At 39.9% G+C, this 20,639-nt stretch overlaps 1 protein-coding gene across 3 annotated transcripts in view; it reads left to right on the top strand.

Moving 5' to 3' along the window:
* The window catches only part of LOC113050873 (kalirin), an 82,516-nt gene that overhangs the window by 17,399 nt on the left and 44,478 nt on the right, over window positions 1-20,639 (top strand). The window contains exons 5-16 of one of the 3 annotated variants that reach the window (XM_026214284.1): window positions 471-971; window positions 2,427-2,549; window positions 2,679-2,870; window positions 3,504-3,635; window positions 3,803-4,033; window positions 5,538-5,660; window positions 7,956-8,147; window positions 9,605-9,777; window positions 10,926-11,100; window positions 14,712-14,907; window positions 19,191-19,357; window positions 20,469-20,588. In XM_026214284.1, coding sequence (XP_026070069.1) covers window positions 471-971; window positions 2,427-2,549; window positions 2,679-2,870; window positions 3,504-3,635; window positions 3,803-4,033; window positions 5,538-5,660; window positions 7,956-8,147; window positions 9,605-9,777; window positions 10,926-11,100; window positions 14,712-14,907; window positions 19,191-19,357; window positions 20,469-20,588 — 2,325 coding nt within the window. Of the gene's footprint in view, window positions 1-470; window positions 972-2,426; window positions 2,550-2,678; window positions 2,871-3,503; window positions 3,636-3,802; window positions 4,034-5,059; window positions 5,107-5,537; window positions 5,661-7,955; window positions 8,148-9,604; window positions 9,778-10,925; window positions 11,101-14,711; window positions 14,908-19,190; window positions 19,358-20,468; window positions 20,589-20,639 lie in introns of those variants that run through there. The other 2 variants (XM_026214285.1, XM_026214287.1) reach the window with 2 other exon arrangements.

Raw genomic sequence — 20,639 nt, 5'->3', positions numbered from 1 at the left:
GCCTCACGCAAGTGCAACACATCTCCTTCGCATATAGTTGATCAGGTTATTCACGTGCAACAGCTCTGGTGGATATTCCTGCAGTCAGCAGGCCAACTGCATGCTCCCTTAAAACTTGCGGCAACAATCTGTGGCATTGTGCTGTGTGATAAAACTGCACATTTTAGAGTGGCCTTTTATTGTGGCAAGCCTAAGGCACACCTGTGCAATAACCATGCTGTCTAATCAGCATCTTGATATGCCACACCTGTGAGGTGGATGGATCAACTCGCCAAAGGAGAAGTGCTCACTAACACAGATTTAGACAGATTTGTGAACAATATTTGAGAGAAATAGGCATTTTGTGTACATAGAAAAAGTCTAAGATCTTTGAGTTCAGCTCATGAAAAATGTGGGCAAAAATAATGGACTATTATTCCTTATGTATTATATTCTGTTTGGTACATGATGTAGTACTTTGCTTCTTTTAGACCAGTATGGTTTCAGTGGAAGGTCTGACTAAGTTAGTGGATCCGTCTCAGCTGACGGCAGATCTGGAAGGGACCCTGGAGTATAACCATGTAGAATGGACTGAGCTCCGTGTTTCCCTTGAGGAGTTCACAGGAGGCGCTCTGCACCTCCTTTCCCGGCTGGAGGAGCTGCAAGAGGTGCTTTCTCACCAGGAGCTGGCAACTAATGCAGAGGAAGCACGGAAACTCCTGGAGGAGCACACTCGACTGAGGAAGACTATGACGAAGGCACCTGTGGATGAGTTAGACCATGAAGGACAGCGACTCCTTCAAAAGATCAGGGATGGGGGCGACGGAAGGCTGTCTGGTGGGGCTGACTTCCAGAGTTTGGTACCTAAGATTTCCGCCTTATTGGATAAACTTCAAGTTACGCGGCAGCATCTGCTACAGGCCTGGCACAACCGCAAACAACAGCTAGACCAGTGTTTTCAGTTACGTCTGTACGAGCAGGATGCAGAAAAGGTTAGAGGACAAAGTGAGAGTGTTTATAATAATAATAATAATATATATATATATATATATATATATATATATATATATATATATATATATATATATATATATATATATATATATATATATATAATTTGTATTAATTATTTAAATAATGTTTTTTTATTATAAACTTAATAAAAATATACATTTTAAATATAATAATATTCAACAATAAGTTTGTATTTAATATTTGTTATTTAATCATATAATTTAAATATAACTATATATATATATATATATATATATATATATATATATATATATATATATATATATATATATATTAAAATATGTTTATATTTTACTGTAGGAATAATACTATTGTACTGTAAATAAAAATTATTACATGTATTTAATAACAATAATAATAACTAAATAAATATAATAAAATAAAAGCTTTATAGAAAAATTTATAAAATGAGAATATTTATTATAATGGGAATCATATTATTCAACATTGTTTTACTGTAGTAAAAATACTATTGTACTAAAAATATTTAATAACAATATGATATTAAAATAACAACAATATAATTAAACATTATAATATTTTTTTAATTATATCAAAAATTATATTAAAAAAAATAATATATAGTTTATGCAATGAAATATATTTGTAAAATATACAGATATTTTTTATGTTTGTAATAAATTTGAGTCTTAATGCCTTTGCTTTTAGACCTTAAAGCTTTTCTTCTTTTTTTCAACAGCTTTGCACGTGACATAAAAAAAATATTAAGATAATGAATTTATAGTCATGTTTCATTAACAAATTCCCTATTTTTAGTTCAATTGTGGCAGTAAAATATGTTGTACCTATTTGTGTGTTTTCTTCTACTGTATATATTGCACACGTAAACACCACTCACATTTTTAAAAAGCTAGTTCTAGCATGATTCGATGAAAAGTCACGTAATGGTAGTAGAGTGCTGTGGGTGGAGGTCATATGAATGTGTAAATAATGAATGATGGAAATGATAATACTATGTTCACTGTACTCCCTTCTGTGGCCTGATGTCTATGGGAGGCCGTGTGCTCCGTTTAAGCCCAAACAGAGAAGCACTCTCACTCTCCCCGGTCCTGCTGACTGAGCCCATCTGTGCTCCACCAGAGCCAGAACACTAAGGGCTATTGCTTGTACATCAGCCAAAGAGAAAATCTGTGTATATTAAGGTTCATGTGTAGATCACTAGAACACTAACAGCAAGTTAAATCACCCAAAGCCCTAGAATGACTGTTAAGCAGATTTGACTAGGCCTTTGTAAATATTTATGTATAAATGTGAATCTTGATTGGTCCAGTATGGTAATCTACAGCCTGAGTGTTTCTTTTAGTCTGGGTCTAAACACTTTTGAAGGGTTTTTTGAGACCAAACTGTCTGTGAATCAGCATTTTTCTCTTCTTTTCTCTCTCTCTCTGCAGATGTTTGAATGGATTGGACACAATAAAGAGCTGTTCCTGCAGACGCACACAGACATTGGTGTGAGCAACCAGCATGCAGCAGATCTACAGACCCAGCATGACCACTTTGCTATGAACTCTATGGTATGACGCAGGAATGCTACAAGAAAACACTCTTGATACACTCTCACTGGACACAATTGAACAGCTTTTGTACCTTCTTGTTACTAATTTGATGCTATCATCTTCTGGCATCCTGTTTCTTCTTTTAAGAATGCGTATGTCAATATCTCGCGTATCGTCTCGGTGGCGACGCGGCTGTGTGAGGCGGGTCATTACGCTGCCGCTCAGATACAGCAGATCTCTGGCCAGCTGGATCAGGACTGGAAGAGCTTTGCCTCGGCGCTGGAGGAGCGCAGTGCCATCCTTGCCATGTCCTCTGTGTTCCACCAGAAATCTGAACAGGTAATAACTGGCCTGTTTGGTTTCTGATTTTTTATTTTTTTTGGGGGGGGGGGACACATTTATTAAAATCAGATTTTAGACTCATACATTTTTTTTATCAAATTATTTTGTGAAGCCCATGCAGCTTATCCAATTTTAAAAAAAAATTTCACGTTGAGTGTTGATTGCTTAAAAAGACAACCCACATTTTTGCACGTATGGATTCTTTATCATTACGGTAAATGAAAAGATTTTAATGCAAATAAATAACTCAGTTCATTTTCATATTCAGTTTAAGTCTGTGTGATATTATTATAAATTATTAAACTTTATTATTAAAATGTTAAACTAATTTTGGATACTTGACTCATTTGATCCATTTATTTCAACGGTTCCTGATTTCCTCTATTTGGATCCCCTGTCAGCTTCAGTCTCTTTCTTCATTAATAACTCCTTTGTCTAGAGCAGACACATAGCACACATAGCTTCTTCATGCCTTTGATTTATGACCCCAATTTGTATAATCCTCAGTAACTCTGTTAAATGATGTTTGAGCTTGTTTTTAATGGGTGTTTACAGCCGTGCACCTCAGTCCTCTCTGGTTTTATTCCATGGCCATTTTATGCTGTAAAGTTTACGAGAGTGTGCTCTCAGTTTCTCTCCAGCATGGAGGGATGGGTGAAGTCATGTGGTGAGGGCGGCTTGCCGACAGCAGCGCAAGAGCTGGAGATAGCCATTCACAACCACCAGAATCTATACGAGCAGGTCACCACGGCATATACAGAGGTGAGCATTTGGAGATGCTTTTTTTGTAGACTTTTTAATATACGAAGTAGCCTACATATTATGCTTAGAATGTTTTAATCGCTAATCTAAAACACACAGACACTTGAAGTAGTAATGTGCGTAGTGAAAATGCCATTGCCTATTGAATGTTCTATTTCTAATTGCAGGTCAGTCAGAAAGGAAAAACACTACTGGATGTTTTGCAGAGGCCTCAGCCTCCGCCTGACTCCGGGTCCCTGACGGCAGGGGCCGACTACAGTCAGGCGGTGAGGGGGGTTCTGGAGGTGGTCCATGAGGTAGTTCATCAGTATCGCAGACTGGAGGGTCTCTTGCAACACCGCAAGCTCCGGCTGCACCAGAGACTTCAGCTGTGTGTGTTTCAACAAGATGTGCAGCAGGTATATGGATTATGGAAATCATGTATAGATATGCTCAGATATGCATGCAATTCCCAAAGATGCAATCCTGCATGCACTTACACACACTATACACACAGAATTCAACATCTGACTAATCTGACCCCAGCCTCTCAACCTTTCAGCAGCTGTTTTTAGATCTCTGTGTGTAACAATGTTTCTCCTATGGCAGAACAAATATCAAGTGCAGAGAGCATTAGAGGAAGTGACACGGACTCTGGCTCATACAGTTGCCTGAGATTGCCTCAGCGTCCTCGAGGGACGGAAGTATTGTGCTTGGCCTCTAGTCAATGCCTCCAACAATACACTCTGCTTCCTGTGGCCGTCGCCTTCAGGGGCTTTTTGTTGTACCGTTCTCTGTCAGGACTGTGTTGTTTCTTTGATGTGACTGGAATCTTTCCAGGGTCTCTTTAGACAGAGACAGGTTTACTCGAGCATTGAGCTTGTGCGGTGAACTAAAAGAACTTTTGACTTCTGTCAAAGTTTGCTGAACCTTCAAAAATCCCCTGAGCCTCTTTGGAACTAACTATTTAAGCTCTGACTTGCTGTTAGTATATTTTGAATGTTTCTATCGGAAATAAACATCACAAATTAAATGACCCTTGTGAAAAAGACACACAATTTTGCATACAGTTAAAAACAGTACTTATTATGTTAAGTAAACAGTACTTATTAATATGCTCAAGTGCAAATTGAGTGTATTGTTTCTGGACACTTAACTGCATGTTATTTGAAAAAAAAATGAAATTAATGAGTGCGTTATAGTTTAAATTTATATTAAATGCAATTAGTTGAACTTAAGCGTGTTTACATAAATTCGACATGAATAAGACTAGGTTGAACATTGTCATAATTTACTTTCCCTCGAACTGTTCCAGACTTGTATGAGTTTCTTTTATCTGCTGAACACACACAAAAAAAGATATTTTGAAGAATGTGGGTAACCAAACAGTTGCTGGTCCCCACTGACTTCCATAGTTCCAACATTATTCAGAATAACTTATTTTATGTTCCATAGAAAAAAGGAACTCTTACAAGTTTGGAACAACTTGAGGGTGAGTAAATGATGACAGCATTTTCATTTTTGGGTGAACTAACTGCTAACCATTAAAATACATCTTTATATATCATAATTACTTGTATTGTCTTTGAAATATGATTAAAGCATACTGCCAGAGTTAATGTGAATTGAATTTTGCATTTAAATATATTTATTATTGTCCATTTTTAATGATGAAAATGCAGTTTATTAAATATATTAACTTTATTTTAACTAAAACTTTTAATTTCCCTTTATTACTAAGGGCACTTTTTAAAAATGTATGTGTGTGTTTATGTGTAGAAACATAACTAATGAACACTTAAGTGACCTCTTATTGCATTAACATTATCTGCAATACACATACACATTGTACACACACACACACACACACACACACATATATATATATATATATATCTCCAGTGTTGATGTGTGTGTGCTCAGGTCTTGGACTGGATTGAAAACCATGGAGAGGCATTCCTCAGTAAACACACAGGAGTTGGGAAGTCTGTACACAGAGCACGAGCACTACAAAAACGGCATGATGACTTCCAGGAGGTAGCACAGGTAGGAATCAATTTATGTTGTGTTTGTGTGTGTATTTTGCATGAAGAGCAAATGAGCAGAAGTAGTGATATCAATCAATCAATCAATCACCTTTATTTATATAGAGCTTTAAACAAAATACATTGCGCCAAAGCACTGAACAACATTCATTTGGAAAACAGTGTCTCAATAATGCAAAATGATAGTTAAAGGCAGTTCATCATTGAATTCATTGATGTCATCTCTGTTCAGTTTAAATAGTGTCTGTGCATTTATTTGCAATCAAGTCAACGATATCGCTGTAGATGAAGTGACCCCAATTAAGCAAGCCAGAGGCGACAGCGGCAAGGAACCGAAACTCCATCGGTGACAGAATGGAGAAAAAAACCTTGGGAGAAACCAGGCTCAGTTGGGGGGCCAGTTCTCCTCTGACCAGACGAAACCAGTAGTTCAATTCCAGGCTGCAGCAAAGTCAGATTGTGCAGAAGAATCATCTGTTTCCTGTGGTCTTGTCCTGGTGCTCCTCTGAGACAAGGTCTTTACAGGGGATCTGTATCTGGGGCTCTAGTTGTCCTGGTCTCTGCTGTCTTTCAGGGCAGTAGAGGTCCTTTCTAGGTGCTGATCCACCATCTGGTCTGGATACGTACTGGATCCGGGTGACTGCAGTGACCCTCTGATCTGGACACAGACTGGATCTGGTGGCCACGGTGACCTCGGAACAAGAGAGAAACAGACAAATATTAGCGTAGATGCCATTCTTCTAATGATGTAGAAAGTACGTGTTATGTGAAGTGTTCCGGTTCCAGTTTAGCTAATTAATGCAGCCTAAAAATCCTTTAACGGATTTGGATATTAAAAGCATATTAGTATGTTATGTGTATGCCAGGTTAAAGAGATGGGTCTTTAATCTAGATTTAAACTGCAAGAGTGTGTCTGCCTCCCGAACAATGTTAGGTAGGTTATTCCAGAGTTTAGGCGCCAAATAGGAAAAGGATCTGCCGCCCGCAGTTGATTTTGATATTCTAGGTATTATCAAATTGCCTGAGTTTTGAGAACGTAGCGGACGTAGAGGAGTATAATGTAAAAGGAGCTCATTCAAATACTGAGGTGCTAAACCATTCAGGGCTTTATAAGTAATAAGCAATATTTTAAAATCTATACGATGTTTGATAGGGAGCCAGTGCAGTGTGGACAGGACCGGGCTAATATGGTCATACTTCCTGGTTCTAGTAAGAACTCTTGCTGCTGCATTTTGGACTAGCTGTAGTTTGTTTACCAAGCGTGCAGAACAACCACCCAATAAAGCATTACAGTAGTCTAACCTTGAAGTCATAAATGCATGGATTAACATTTCTGCATTTAACATTGAGAGCATAGGCCGTAATTTAGATATATTTTTGAGATGGAAAAATGCAGTTTTACAAATGCTAGAAACGTGGCTTTCTAAGGAAAGATTGCGATCAAGTAGCACACCTAGGTTCCTAACTGATGACGAAGAATTGACAGAGCAACCATCAAGTCTTAGACAGTGTTCTAGGTTATTACAAGTAGAGTTTTTAGGCCCTATGATTAACACCTCTGTTTTTTCTGAATTTAGCAGTAAGAAATTACTCGTCATCCAATTTTTTATATCGACTATGCATTCCATTAGTTTTTCAAATTGGTGTGTTTCACCGGGCTGCGAGGAAATATAGAGCTGCGTATCATCAGCATAACAGTGAAAGCTAACACCATGTTTCCTGATGATATCTCCCAAGGGTAACATATAAAGCGTGAAGAGTAGCGGCCCTAGAACTGAGCCTTGAGGTACTCCATACTGCACTTGTGATCGATATGATAGATCTTCATTCACTGCTACGAACTGATGGCGTTCATATAAGTACGATTTAAACCATGCTAATGCACTTCCACTGATGCCAACAAAGTGTTCAAGTCTATGCAAAAGAATGTTGTGGTCAATTGTGTCAAACGCAGCACTAAGATCCAATAAAACTAATAGAGAGATACACCCACGATCAGATGATAAGAGCAGATCATTTGTAACTCTAAGGAGAGCAGTTTCAGTACTATGATACGGTCTAAATCCTGACTGGAAATCCTCACATATACCATTTTTCTCTAAGAAGGAATATAATTGTGAGGATACCACCTTTTCTAGTATCTTGGACGGAAAAGGGAGATTCGAGATTGGTCTATAATTAACTAGTTCTCTGGGGTCAAGTTGTGGCTTTTTTTTTTTCAATATCATTCATCTTGCTATTGAGTTTCCTGTTAATAATGTTTTTAATGTACTTCTCTCTCTCTCATTCACTCCAGAACACTTACACTAATGCGGATAAGCTTTTGGAGGCTGCGGAGCAGCTGGCTCAGACGGGAGAGTGTGATCCAGAAGAGATTTACGCTGCTGCCCATCACCTGGAGGTCAGAGTTCAGGAGTTTGTGCGGAGGGTGGAGCAGAGGAAACTACTGCTGGATATCTCAGTGTCTTTTCACACCCACACTAAAGAGGTAGTGTGCACCTCCACACACACACACGCTAATCAGAGCTTCTCAAATAGTTTTAATAGTTTTGACTGATCTCTGTGTATGCGTGAGAGATTTTGTTATTAGCTCTCAATTTCACTTACTGACTGAAAGCAAAATTTAAAAACTAAACTAATTGGACAAAGACAAAATAGTGAGATTCTTTTTAAACAACTTCTTATGAGAGGAATAATTCTAACTGTTAAAGTAAAGAAATCCCTCCAGCGCTTTGGCAACTTTCCAAAAAACTTCCTAGAATACTCTAGCAACACCTTAACGACCCCCTAGAAATAACCTATCAACTCTAAAACATGCTTCTTTAGCCAGCATCCAATATAGAACACTCACAGGAGATGAAAAACCAATCACAGCATATGAGAGAGATGATATTTTGAAGCCAAATACACACTGAATAAAATCTGGACGTGAGATAACTATTCTCTCCATGATCTCTGATGTAATCAGCTTGTTTTTTTTTTTTTTTTTTGGAATTAGCTCAGTTTTTAACTGACTGCTAGAATGCATTCACTTGCTGCATGCTTGGACTGAAGTCTTTCAGTTTAAAATGATCCGACTGCAAACAGTGGAGCAGAAACATTCTTGTCCAAAAATGACAAGACTCCAGAAATCTGCTTCTTTTCACTTTTATATAGTAGTATTTCCACTATAATGTATTGATTCATTGATTTATTAATCATCAATTAATTTTTTTTTTTTACCACACTTGGAAAGCCCTAGAAACTACAACCTAGAACATCTTTGCAACAGCCATGTAGCAACACCCTTATAACCCCCAAAGTGGCCAAGAAAACACTTAGAAAAGCCAAGCAACTGCCTAGCAACAATCTAGCAACCACCTAACAGAGAACAAGCAGCTACCTAGAACATCTTGACACCTGCCTACCCAGCATCTGTTTACTGTCCTGGATCTGTCTCACATTGCTTAGGGTAAAGGAACAGCTGATCAACAGCCTTGAAATAACATGTCTGTCTGTCTGTCTGTTCTGCCTGACCTGACCTGACTGTCTGTCTGTCTGATGTGTCTGTCTGTCTATCTGATGTGTCTGTCTGTCTGATGTGTCTGTCTGTCTATCTGATGTGTCTGTCTGTCTGTCTGATGTGTCTGTCTGTCTGTCTGTCTGATGTGTCTGTCTGTCTATCTGATGTGTCTGTCTGTCTGTCTGACTGTTCTGCCTGACCTGTCTGTCTGTCTGTCTGTCTGTCTGTCTGTCTGATGTGTCTGTCTGTCTATCTGATGTGTCTCTCTGTCTGTCTGTCTGTCTGACCTGTCTGTCTGTCTGTCTTTCTGATGTGTCTGTCTGTCTGACCTGTCTGTCTGTCTGTCTGTCTGTCTTTCTAATGTGTCTGTCTGCCTGACCTGTCTGTCTGTCTGTCTGTCTGTCTTTCTGATGTGTCTGTCTGCCTGACCTGTCTGTCTGTAGCTGTGGTCATGGATGGAGGACTTGCAGAAGACTCTTGTGGAGCCGGTGGTGAACTCAGAGTCTGTGGATGCTGTTCAGGAGCTGATCAGACAGTTTCAGCAGCAGCAGAGCAGCACTCTGGATGCCACACTCAATGTCATCAAAGAAGGGGAGGAGCTTATTCAGCACCTGCGGTGAGGCTGCCAGCTTGCTCCTTTTGTACAGTATTTCAACATAACCAGTGGTGGATGAAGTACCAAATACTTCAAAAATACTGAGGCATGTCTTCAAGTCTTCAACATTGTGAGATGTTTTCATAAAGAAGTAGAATGGGGAAGAAAATTCAAGGTCTAATTCTATTTGGGAAATAATCATTTTGAACTACTTAAAAACTTTTACACCTTTTTGTCATCCTATCAGTAAGCAGAACACTGTTTACTGGAGGACAGCAGAGCATTGCAAGAATTTCAAATATTGGAGGGGAGAGGGCAATTTGGCCTTTTTTATCCTACTGCTCAAAATACTTGGGGAGGGGAACTTAGGCATGGTTGTTATAAGTTTTATATAAGTATGAATTATTATGATTTGCCAGTTAGCTATCAGTAGTCAATAAGAAAGGTTAATGGATGCAGATACAAGATAGATACGTATTGATTTTCAAGTAAGAAAATTTTGTATTTTATTAACAAAACTTGTCATACATTGTCAAAACATTAAATATATAAAAATTTCAATTTAAGTTACATCATGTGTGCAAACAAGTGATAAATGAGGGGAAGATGTGTGTTGACAAACAATTTAAAAATAGACATCATAGGACAAACTGTATAGAATTTTAAGAAGAATGCTATGCTATGCTATCGTGTCTCAGAGCAGATGACAATTTTGTCAATTCAAAATAATGAGGAACAACACGTTTTTAAGAAACGCAGTCAAGTACGTTGTAAAAGTAAATGTAGTGCAGTCAAAGCTTCTCAAAATAAAAATACTCCAATAAAATACAGATGAAAACTGTCCACCAGATTTTTCCACTGATCATAACTTTTCATATTTTCCATTACAGAATTTACCAATTTCTTCCCAACCTGACTTCTTGCAACAGCCTCGAAAGCGTAACAATCTAGTGAAGATTTACAGTAGATCCAAATCTGTTAACCACTAGGCCACAGCTCCAATAATTTTCAGTCTGCAGATCAATTTCAATAATATTTCTTCAGATTACTTCTAAACAAATCCTTTTATGTTATGTCATGCTGATATACTGGTTCTGAATTAACGTGGCCTCTATTGATATTGATTTGCTCTTGGATGTGTTGGCGTGGGTTTGTGTTGGTTCAAACAGGGACTCAGCGCTGGCCTGTAATAAGCTGCCTCATGCCAGCTCCGTGGCTCATATCGAGGGCGTTCTTCAGCAGTTGGATGAGGCTCAGGCTCATATGGAGGAGGTTTTCCATGAGCGCAGGATCAAACTGGACATCTTCCTGCAGCTCCGTATCTTTGAACAGTACGCCTTGGAGGTGTGTGTTTGTTTGTCTGTGTTTGATGGCCTGAACTTATTTGAACTGTGCTGTCTGCATATCTGTATGTTTGTGTATGATGTAAAATGTAATGTTTTGATTTGTAAATCAGTTTTGAGGAATGTCGTTTATTTTACTGTATTAGCTTTATCTCATAGTTCATCCCCATATCTGTCATAATCTGAGGGGCTTACATTCTTCTGTGGAACACCAAATGTGAATTTTTGAAAATTATCCTACTTTCTCATTTCGGTATGGAAGTGAATTAAGACTAGGGCTGTCAAGCTTCAAGAAAGAAACAAATACATCATAAAAATGTTCCATATCACTTGTGCATTCTTAATCTGTAGTGCAGTGTTATTTTAGTATTATTTATGTATTATAATTTATTTATTTATGAATATTAGCATTTATTAATATTTTATTTTATATTTTAAGTTTTAATTTTAATTTTAGTTTAATTTAAGTAGTAAATTAAGTTTTTTGTTGTAATTTTGTGTGTTTTTGTCATTTTTATTAGTTTCTATTTATATATTTTTGTATTTCCATTTAGCTCTTAATATATCCATTTTTATCCAAAGTCCAAAAACGCCTATAAAATCTATATATTTTTAAATTCAGACAGTTTCTTCCTTATTACAGTACATACGTAAGATTTTCAATAGCCAAACAAGATATTAAGGTTTTCAGCCATAGTCCAAGGGAAGGGCAATTGGTAATTTTCCAACACAATGCAACAGAGCTTTCTTTCTTTTGTAGACAAAGAGCAATTGTCTGTATAAATATTAAATACACACAATACAGGACATAGAGGAAGAGTAAGTTGAGAAACATATTGAATCACCCCACCCCAAAACTTCTGCACCTCCTCACATTCCCACACACAAGGGAAAAATGTACTGTACCTTGAAGCTTATTGCATTTAAAACATAGATCAGAAATATTAGTGTTTTTTTTTATCTTACAGGGGTTAAACTGTATAAGTTCTCATTACCCACTTATATTTTGGTAAAGTCTAAACTGAGTATTCATAGTTTGTGTTTGTGCATTTAATAAATTGCATTCCTATCATCTAATGAAATATCCATATTTACATCTTGTATCTATGCTTGTCTTTTATTTTCAGAGCTCTGTTTATGATTTTCTCTTAATATCTAATATAACTGGATGATCTGCCCTGTAATGTATCAATCTTGCAGTGATTTCAATATTGACATTGGGGAAATCTTCTTTCATTTAAATAAATTTTGACTACTAAAAACTTTCATATGTAACCCTCATTCCCTGAAGGAGGGTACGGAGACGTTACGTCAGAAAGAGACTGACGAATGGGATCTCGCCCGTGAGCCCAATCACCTTCGAGTGGTAAAAAACGAGCCAGTGGTACACAGAGTACCTTGGTCTGCGGAATTTGCATCTCGAGCTCCACCCGCAGTGTTGGTATATAATGGAGCAGCGTGAGCAACTCGCACTCAAGTGTTCGCTGAGGAGCCGAGCAGAGTCACCCAGCCATTTAGCGGAACAGCGATGTGGCAAAGGGAAGTAACATATCCGTTCCCTCCTTCAGGGAACTAGGGTTACATATGCGAAGCGCACATACTGGACAGAGCAGTGCCAGGGCTGGATCTGCCTCCTCCAGGGGTAGCGCTTGCAAGTTCACCACCTGACCTCTAAAGGGAGTGGTGGGAGCTTTGGGCACATACCCAGGCCGGGGTCTCAAGACAACGTGAGAGTTGGCCAGCCCGAATTCCAGGCACAGTTTGTCAACTGAAAATGCCTGAAGGTCCCTGACCCTCTTCACCGAAGCCAAAGCCGTCAGGAGGGCAGTTTTCAATTATACAAACTTTAGCTCTACTGAGAGCCCTCTGCAGTGCCGATAGAACCACTTCGAGGTCCCAAGAGGGAACTTGCTGAGGGCGAGGTGGACTGAGCTTCCTGGCCCCTCTCAGGAACCTGATGATCAGATCATGCTTCCCAAGAGACTTACCATCAACAGGGTCCTGGTGAGCTGAAATGGCGGCCACATAGACCTTCAGGGTGGAAGGAGGCAGCCTTTGCTCCAACCCTTGCTGAAGAAAGGAAAGCACTGACCCGATCGGGCATCTCCAAGTGACGAAGAGGTTCCACTTCAAAGCATAGGCATGTCTGGTGGGCCCGGCTCTAGCTGAAGTGATGGTAGCTACCACCTGAGTGGGCAAGGTACCTAAACCTCCAGTGAGGGGCTGTCACGAGGACTACAAGTTCAGGGAACCAGGTCCGGCTGGGCCAAATGGGCACAACCATGAGAACCTGCTCCTAGTCCTCATTGATCTTGTTCAACGTCTGTGCAAGAAGGCTCACTGGAGAAAACACTGGATGAGACTGCTGCCATGAGAGCTTGTCAGCTGCACGATTGAGCCTTCCTGGGATGTGAATGGAAAGAAGCGACCTCAGATGCTTTTGACTCCACAAGATTTATTGCTGCAAACCAATCAAACCGATCAATGCATCCAAAAATGCGCTTGGGCGTTAGCATCTTGAAGTCTGTGAAGTGCTCGGTTCAAGGCATGCAAGTCCACGATTGGCCATAACCCACCTGTTTTCTTGGGTACTATGAAGCAGGGGCTGTAAAAGCCAGACTTCATGTCGGCTGGAGGGACCGGCTCTATCACGACCTTTGCCAGCAGGGCCTCGACCTCTGCGCACATGACAGGAGCATCCTTGCCCATCATCATCGCGCGAACACCCCGAAACATGGGGGGACAACAGCAGCTTGGCCTGGTAGACTTGAAGGGTCTTAAAGCCATGGCGTACAGAGCAGAAGCGGCTTGACCCGCAGCTCTATAAGCCTTGGCCATAAGCGTGGAAGAGAACTTAAAGGCCTTTGGAGGGAAGTTTGGGACCACCACGCCATGCAGAGGTGCTCTGAGGACACAATTGCATCACAACAGAACGCTCCACTGGGGGAATCCCCGCATAACCCTTGGCCGCTCCACCATCGAGGGCAGTGAAGGCGGAGGAACCACCAGAATGGTTTTGGGCAGTTAAAGGTGCCTTCCATGAACTGGTCACTTCCTGGTGCACTTCCGGAAAGAAAAGGACCAGCAGGGGGTGCTGGCGATCAGCACGAGCAGCCCCCAGGAACCAATCAACACCAGTTGATTAGCTTGTAACCCTCCGGTGAAAGCAGCAAGTGATGTGCTTGGCTCCGAAGCAAAAGCTTGAGTGCAAGTTGCTCACGCTGCTCCTTATATACCCACACTGCGGGGCGGAGCTCGCAATGCAAATTCCATATACCCAAGTTCTCTGTGTACCATTGGCTTGTTTTGTTACCACTCAATGGTGGTTGGGCTATAGGGCCAGATCCCATTCATCAGTGTCTTTCTGATGTAACTTAGAACATGACACACTGAAAGGGAACAGAAGTTCTCCAGTTAGCTGAGCTGAACTGGATCAGTGTGATTTGTGAGTGAATCAATTAAACGATCTAACTCTATAGAATGATTCGCTCACAAATTGAGCATAACTGCTGTCATGGATGTCAAGATTTTTTTATGATTGATGACTTAAATTCTGGTCACTATTTTTATTAATATGAGTGTAAACTGGTAATATATGCATTTGTTCTATAGGTGATGGGTGAGCTGGATGCATGGAAACAGGATCTGATGCGTCAGGCGTCTGATTTCAACACAGAGGAACTCACGCTGGCTGAACAGAGATTACACAGACACACTGAGCGCAAACTCGCCATGAACAACATGACCTATGAAGTCATACAGCAGGGACAGGATCTTCACCAGTACATCATGGAGGTCCAGGCTTCAGGTGAGGAGTTGGTCTGAAATGTAGAGACAGAGTGAAGGACACAGAAAAGTTAGTAATAGTAGAGAGTAATAGTTTCTTACTATCACTATTGTTTTTTTCTTTCATGCTTCCTTTTGCGTATTTGGTCAGTGTGGTATAATTTCCTCCAACAAACCTTGACATAATCTGACTTGATCAGGAATGGGTTATATTAAAATTGCCACACTTCATGTCAGAAGGCAATGAAGATTAAAAATGCAGAAGATTTTATTAAATAAAAAAAAATCCAGGTAGATCCACATGATAAAGCAGGCAAAACATTGTGGCTTGCACAGACAATATCAGACAAATGAAGAGTGCACATGGAGGGACTTAAATACACAGTGGTGAAAAACTAGTAACTAACAGTTGTGATGATTCAGTTAGTGTCCATGGAAACAGAATAGTGGCGGGAAACTAAGACAATGGAAAAAGGAAACAAGAGGTCCATGAAAAAGTGAAAATTGACAGAATTCCCCCTTTCGGGAAGGCACAACATCATGCTGTAGAATGACCGAGGTGGTGCAAGAGTCAGACGAGGAGCTGGTGAAGGATAGGAAACTGGTACGAAGGGAGAAACCAGGGCAGAGCAGATGGTGGCAGAATCCAACGAGGAGCAGACATAGAAAGGACTCAGGGAGGAACAGACAGTTGCAGAACCCAGGGCGGAACAAATGAAGGCAGGACCCAGGGAGGAGCAGATGGTGGTACAATCCAGGGAGGAGCAGATGGAGGAAGGACTTAGGAAGGAAAAGATGGAGGCAGGACCCAGGGAGGAGCAGAGGGAGACAGGGCCCAGGGAGGAGCAGACGGAAGCAGGATCCAGGAGGAACCAGTGCTGGCAGGATCCAAGATAGTGTGGATAGGAGGAGTAGCCAACCAGGGATCCAGAATCCAGCCAGAATAACAGCTCAACCTCAGCGGGGGGATAGTAGGTGGGGTCCTTCTCCATACCCTCATACTCCAAGCGTCCCAAAGCGATACAGTAGTTCTGGCTCACACACCTGGTCAGACTCTTTTTTGGGGTAAATCATTGAGGCTTTGACTGGCTCTGTCCTCTCAGGCCCTGGCTTTCTTTTCACGGCATCCATGAACTCCCTGTCTGCGTTGGGCTGTGTGTCCATGTGTGGGGGTGATGGCTGGCTGGGCACTGGAATCTGCGACATGGCAATGGATGTTGGGTGGGGTTGAACACTTATGCTGTTGTCCTAATTTTTGGGTTCTCCCACCTTGAAGGGGGACCCATCCCCCCAGAGTGCAAAGTTTATGTACTCAGCTAAACTGCAACAAGCATCGGGAAGTGGATGTCTTCATCCAGCGCACACCAAAAGCTGTCCATGAGAGTGACGTGATCACAAGCCTCTCGGTGGCTGATGGTGACAAACACCTCCATGTAGTCCTCCAAGCATAGGCCACCTTGGAAGATAAAAATCACTTCACCACTGACTCCTGGCCAGCTTTGCGATGCCACATAAATGGCAGCTACCCTCCCTCTTCTTTTCATCTTTTGGTCTAGTATTCTGTCACACTTCAGGTCAGACGAAGACGTTAGACTAAGAGTGCAGGAACTTTAATATACAGTGATGAAAAACGAATAGCGAACAGCTGTGATGACTGAGTTAGTGTCCATGGAGATTAGTAGTGGAACTAAGGAAAAAGGAAACAGACTAAACAAACTAGAGGTCCATGTAACTGAAACCAAAAGAGACTGAACAAAGCTTAACATGACAACAATGAGGTACATTTTTATTGAGTGAATTAAATGACTCAAATGATTGGGAATTAATTACATATATCAATATTTATAGACATCCAAAGATAATGTAAAGACATTGCTGTGGCAGATTGTGGAAAATAATTGCATAGAAATCACAAAAAATGACTAAAGAAGTTAGTGTTTGTTTATTTAATTGAACAAAAGACTATCGCAAGCATACAGAGCACAGCAATCCAATTCTGTCTGCGGCAGACAAAAGGCCCTTCACACAGAACACGTTCTTCTGTTCCTTTAACAACACCCGTGTTTTGTTTCATTTTTGTGCTGTCTGCTCTCTGTAAGTGTGGATTATTGAGGAGCATTGCCTGTGGAAACATGATGGTAGTAAAATCACTTATACTGAGATCTGTATATGGGTCCAAGGCAATGTTATTTTATACTATATAATTTTTTTACTATCAAAATATATATTTTATTTTGTTTTGAATTAACTTTTATTCTTTTTATTTGAGTTTTCAAATTATAATGAAAACAATTTGGCTATCAACATTTTTTTTTAAATCTTGTTTTAGGTTCTGCAAAAAAGAAGTCATCCAAGTTTTATATTCATATTAATATTTATAATATTTATTTAATATTTATATTTAATTAAATGTATGAACCTCATCTTTCATGTACAGATTTTATTGCTGGCCTGCTGTCTGTCATCCTCTGTCCAGTTTTATTTGTGCAAATGCCAGTGTGCTTCTCTTTTATCAGAAGCTCCTTATGTCTCACGCCATGTGATGAAAACATTGTTTATTTTTTACAGTACCGAACCCTTTGAAAGAAATGTTTGGGTAATGTGAAAGGTCTAAATCCGACATCTGACTTTACAGTGTTTGAAAAGTTGCTGTTTATTGAGTCATTTTGAACCAGCCTTTACAGCAGCAACACAGCTTGCGAATGTTTGCTTTAGCAGCCGGTGAGAAATTAAAAGAACACTGGAGTGATGATGAGTTAGTGTTCAGTGGAGAGATAAAAGAGTGTGAATCAGTCATCGCTTCACTCCTCTGTGATCTGTTGGATTTTATTGACAGTTACCATGGACACAACAGCAAAAACCTGCTACCCACATTATGGGCTGTCCTAGATATGTGTGATGAAAGATGAAGAGGGAGAACCCGAGGATTGGGTTGTAAAGATAAGGATGGAAAATATGTGCATGACAGCCAGTGAAGGTGAAATGGATTGGAAGGAGTGGAGGGAGAAGACGGAGCTCCATACAGCTCTGGGATCTCTCATACTATTAACTCTGTATGCAGGGGTGAGGTTGCTATGGAAACCCCCCCTTTACATCCCCTATACCAAGGTTTCTATGGTGACAGGGCCTTCACGCGTCACTTTGGGGTTGCCTCGGACACACTCCATCGCTCACTGTTGGGTTGCCGCGAGGAGGCTCGGGATACTGCAGAGGCCATCCTGTCACTCACACATCACATTCCCATGGGAACCGACTCCTGTGGCCTGCTGTGAGGTTGTCATGGAGACAGCCTACGGGCAGGTATCTGAGGATAAGCGGGGTGATGTAATGGAGGTTAAAACGCCCTGTGTTGTATCTGCAGAGAGTCTCTGTTTCTGGTGTGCTCATTACCCGGATGCTGGTTGTCTGTCACGCGCTAATGCAGTTACAGACACGCGAACGCACATATGGATGCCGCTTAGCTGGGCAGCTGGGATATTTCATCACATGCTCACCTGTCTGACATGTTCCCCACTTACATGCCATCATAACTGCTCCCTGAGATCACAGCAGTGATTGAGACCTTTAGAGGAGGCCAGAGCCATAGTGGTTCACAGCACAGTGACCCCTGCTGGACAGAGGAGAGAAAACTCACTGGGATAATCTGTGATTGCCTGAAAGAGTTTTTAGTTCTTTTTAGATTTTCTGATAACCTCACGCTAACACTCCAGTGTAAAACGTGTAATTCTTCTGCTGTTAAAATACTTCCTCGTATCACATCTTGACATACAGAGTTGTACACCACCAGTCAAAGAGTTTGGAATGATTAAGAATTTTTATTGTTGAGAAAAGTCTCTTCTGCTCAAGCAGTGATCTGTCATGACATGTTTGGGGAGGGACTGTTTGAGTAACACATTGCCAATGGAGACAGTGTTCAGGAAACCTGTTTGAAATCTATAATTGTTTTGCCATTTTATTTTTTAATGCTAGTTGCAAAGAAATTACATAATTTACATTTAAATTGCATGTCTAATTTTATGTTAATTTATTTGTATTTTACAAACAGGGCTAAAATATTAGGACATACCACAAATTGGACTCTTATACCCAATACCACTACTTTATACCAGTTGAAAAAAGAAGGTTGTGCTGAAGATAAAATTATAATATATTTTAGACAAACAACATTTGGACTCATTCAGGTTGTCAAATATTTCATAAAACATCATAATTTGTTACTTGGATTGATATTTTATTATCTTTACAGTGTACTGGGCTCTGTGTATATGCTGATATTTAATTTTAAAGTCTGTGTATGTTTTTCAGGTATGGAAATCACAGGAGAAAAGGATGTCGACTTGGCGGCAAAAGTTCAAGAACTGCTGGAGTTCTTGAATGAAAAACAGCATGAGCTGGAAGTAAGCGCAGAACACACACACAAACGTCTGGAGCAGTGTCTTCAGCTACGACACCTGCAGGCCGAGGTCAAACAGGTGTGTGTTTAAAATCAGTTGCTACATCTTAGCTCTTGTTCACATTTAGTGACGCTCATTTCGTTACACTCATAGAAATGTTGTGAGGAACGCCTGATATCTATGTTTAGGAAAAAAGCCTGTGCTCTACTACCGTCCAAGATTCTGACTGATGCCATTAGCCTTGAGTACAAGTGCCCAGCTAATTGCTTTTATCTCTGACACTTTGAGTGCACACACACACACTGTCGCTCATATCCAGAGCAGTGCGTGGGTGCAGACTGCAGCCCCACACTTCAGAAAAATGAATCACTCAATTCACTTGCATTATTTCATAACAGCTTTCTTATTGGCAGACATGTCGCCTTAGGACTTCTCATCTTTTCTTTTTAGTTATTTGTATTGTATCTTGTTTCTATATGCCTATAATTGTACATCAGTTTGGTTCGAAAATTTGGTAAATGTAGGCAGGGTGTTACATAACGTGGGTGGGGGGTCCCTTCAAATCAGCTTAACATTCACAGATTCTTAAGATGTGGATCGAAACGCAGAACAGTTTTACCTGCCACTAGTTTTTGAAAATGCCAACATTTACACTTTGATATGAAGCAGGGATGATTACTAGAAAAACTGCATTATTTCATATTATTTAATGACCTCAGAACATGAATGAATATTTAATGTATATTAGTAAAAAAAAAAAAAAAAAAAATGATTTTTTTTTTTTTTATGTTTTGAGTCTCTTATGCTCACCAAGGCTCCATTTATTTGACCAAAATACAAGAAAACCGTAATATTGTGAACTATTATTTAAGCTATTTTAATATATATTTTAAAATGTAATTTATTTTTGTGATAGCAAAGCCGTATTATCATAAGCAATTCAGAAATCATTCTAATATGGTGGGTGCTCAAGAAATATATCTTAATGTTAACAATGTTGATATATATATATATATATATATATATATATATATATATATATATATATATATATATATATATATATATGGCTCTAAATATGATAACAGATTAATCCAAAATGGTTCATAGACTTTCATCTTTTCCTCTGTAGCCTGTTTTATCACATGCCGCTATGTGTGTGTGTTTTCGCATGTGATGGCCTGCGCAGGTGCTGGGTTGGATCCGTAATGGTGAATCCATGCTCACAGCGAGCACAACGAATGCAGGTTCCCTATCTGAGGCGGAACAACTTCAGAGAGAGCATGAACAGTTTCAGCTTGCCATTGAGGTACACACACATTTTCATTAATAGGTTCTGCAGGAGGCAGCGTCATGAAGC

This window comes from Carassius auratus, chromosome 31 (assembly GCF_003368295.1).
Source record: "Carassius auratus strain Wakin chromosome 31, ASM336829v1, whole genome shotgun sequence".
NCBI classification, from domain to species: Eukaryota; Metazoa; Chordata; class Actinopteri; order Cypriniformes; family Cyprinidae; genus Carassius; species Carassius auratus.
Note: the sequence above shows the minus strand (reverse complement) of the source record. Positions and strands in the feature narration are given on the sequence as shown.